This window comes from Chinchilla lanigera, unplaced genomic scaffold (assembly GCF_000276665.1).
Source record: "Chinchilla lanigera isolate Chin_1 unplaced genomic scaffold, ChiLan1.0 scaffold00002, whole genome shotgun sequence".
Lineage (NCBI taxonomy): Eukaryota > Metazoa > Chordata > Mammalia > Rodentia > Chinchillidae > Chinchilla > Chinchilla lanigera.
In genome coordinates, this window is record NW_004955403.1 from 25,330,526 (window position 1) to 25,331,829 (window position 1,304).

At 72.5% G+C, this 1,304-nt stretch overlaps 1 protein-coding gene across 1 annotated transcript in view; it reads right to left on the reverse strand.

Moving 5' to 3' along the window:
• Ing2 (inhibitor of growth family, member 2) overlaps nt 1–650 on the reverse strand; it is a 5,576-nt gene extending 4,926 nt beyond the window's left edge. The window contains exon 1 of the mRNA XM_005373503.2: nt 50–650. Within this exon, the coding sequence (XP_005373560.1) occupies nt 50–221 (172 nt within the window). The 5' untranslated portion in view covers nt 222–650. The remainder of the gene's footprint in view (nt 1–49) is intronic.
• Nucleotides 651–1,304: the final 654 nt, after the last annotated feature.

A 1,304-nucleotide genomic window follows, 5' to 3' on the forward strand; every position in this document is an offset into this window, starting at 1 on the left:
CCGAGGCCGGCGGGCCCGGGGGACGCGCGCGGGCAGCCCGCCGCCCTACCTTGGTACTTGTTGTCCAGCTCCCGCAGCACGGACACGTTCCTCTGCATGTCGTGCGGCAGCGACTCCACACACTCCAGGTAGTCCTGCACGTAGCAGGTGAGGAGCCGGCTCCGCTCGCCCGTCAGGAGCGCGGCCGACGAGTACAGCTGCTGCTGCTGCTGCCCCAACATCCTGCCGCCGCCGCCGCCGCCGCCGCCTCCGCATCCAGCAGCCACGCATGCAACAGCCGCGGCCGCCACCGCGGGGACACCGGCCGCCGCTCGGGAAGGCGCCGCCGAGTCCCCGATCTCCACTCCCCCAAAGCAGCCCTCACTCCCCGCCCCCGCGGTAACAAGCCAGGGGCGGGGCGAATCGGGGCTCCCTCCGAGCCCCCTCCCGCCGCAGGACTGGAGCAGCGGGGATCCCCCGGCCCAGCGGGCGCTGGGGACCCGGGCGTTGACACCTCCTACCCCCGCGGGGTCCTCAGGTGCTACCAGTGCCGTCCCGTGGCGCGGATCTCCATGACAAGCCCCTCGCCGCCTCTTTCCCCAGTCGCCCTCCGAGTGTGTCGGAGAGTCCCTCACTGAACTGTCCCCGCCCCTCCGCCTGCAGGCGCTTCTGCGCCTGCGCAAGGCTCACTCCTAATAAGGCCCGGGCCCCGCCCCTACCGCGGGACAGAAGGGTTCGCATTCTCCCGCCTTCCCTCCGCCACCCGTGCGATTGGTCGGTCCGCGCTCGGTCGGGGGAGGGTGCGGAGGGCAGCCAAACGGCAGGCTGCGTCCCGCCCCTCCTTAAAGGGGACGTGCGGGCGCACCGCCCTCCGCCGGGAGTCTGAATGGGACCTGAGAGGGAAGGCGGCGGGTTTCCTGCTTCTGCCCTTCCCACAGGGAGGGGGCCTTGGCCCAGCTCGCCCCGCCCGAGGTTACCACTTTCTCTCCGCCTGGCGGATCAAGTGCGGCCCCTCGCGTGCCTTAAAAGGAGAAGCGGGCTGCCACTTTTGGCCGCGAGCGAGTAGTGAGGCCCGAGGGAGCTACGCGGCCCGGCGTGCTGCGGCCGCGGCTCCCGGCATGCGCCGCGGCGTGTTCCCGCCGAGCGGCCGCCGCCTCAGCCTTCTTGCCGCCGCTGCCCTCCGGCTCACCCGGCACCGGGGCTGACCGGGCGGTGGGCGGCGCCTTCTCGTTCAGTCGCCCAGCTTTTTAAGTCTCCCCGGCCTTAGCGTGCGTCCGCCCTCTCCGGTGTCGGGGTGGCTGGCGGGGTCTGTCCCTCTTCCCCCG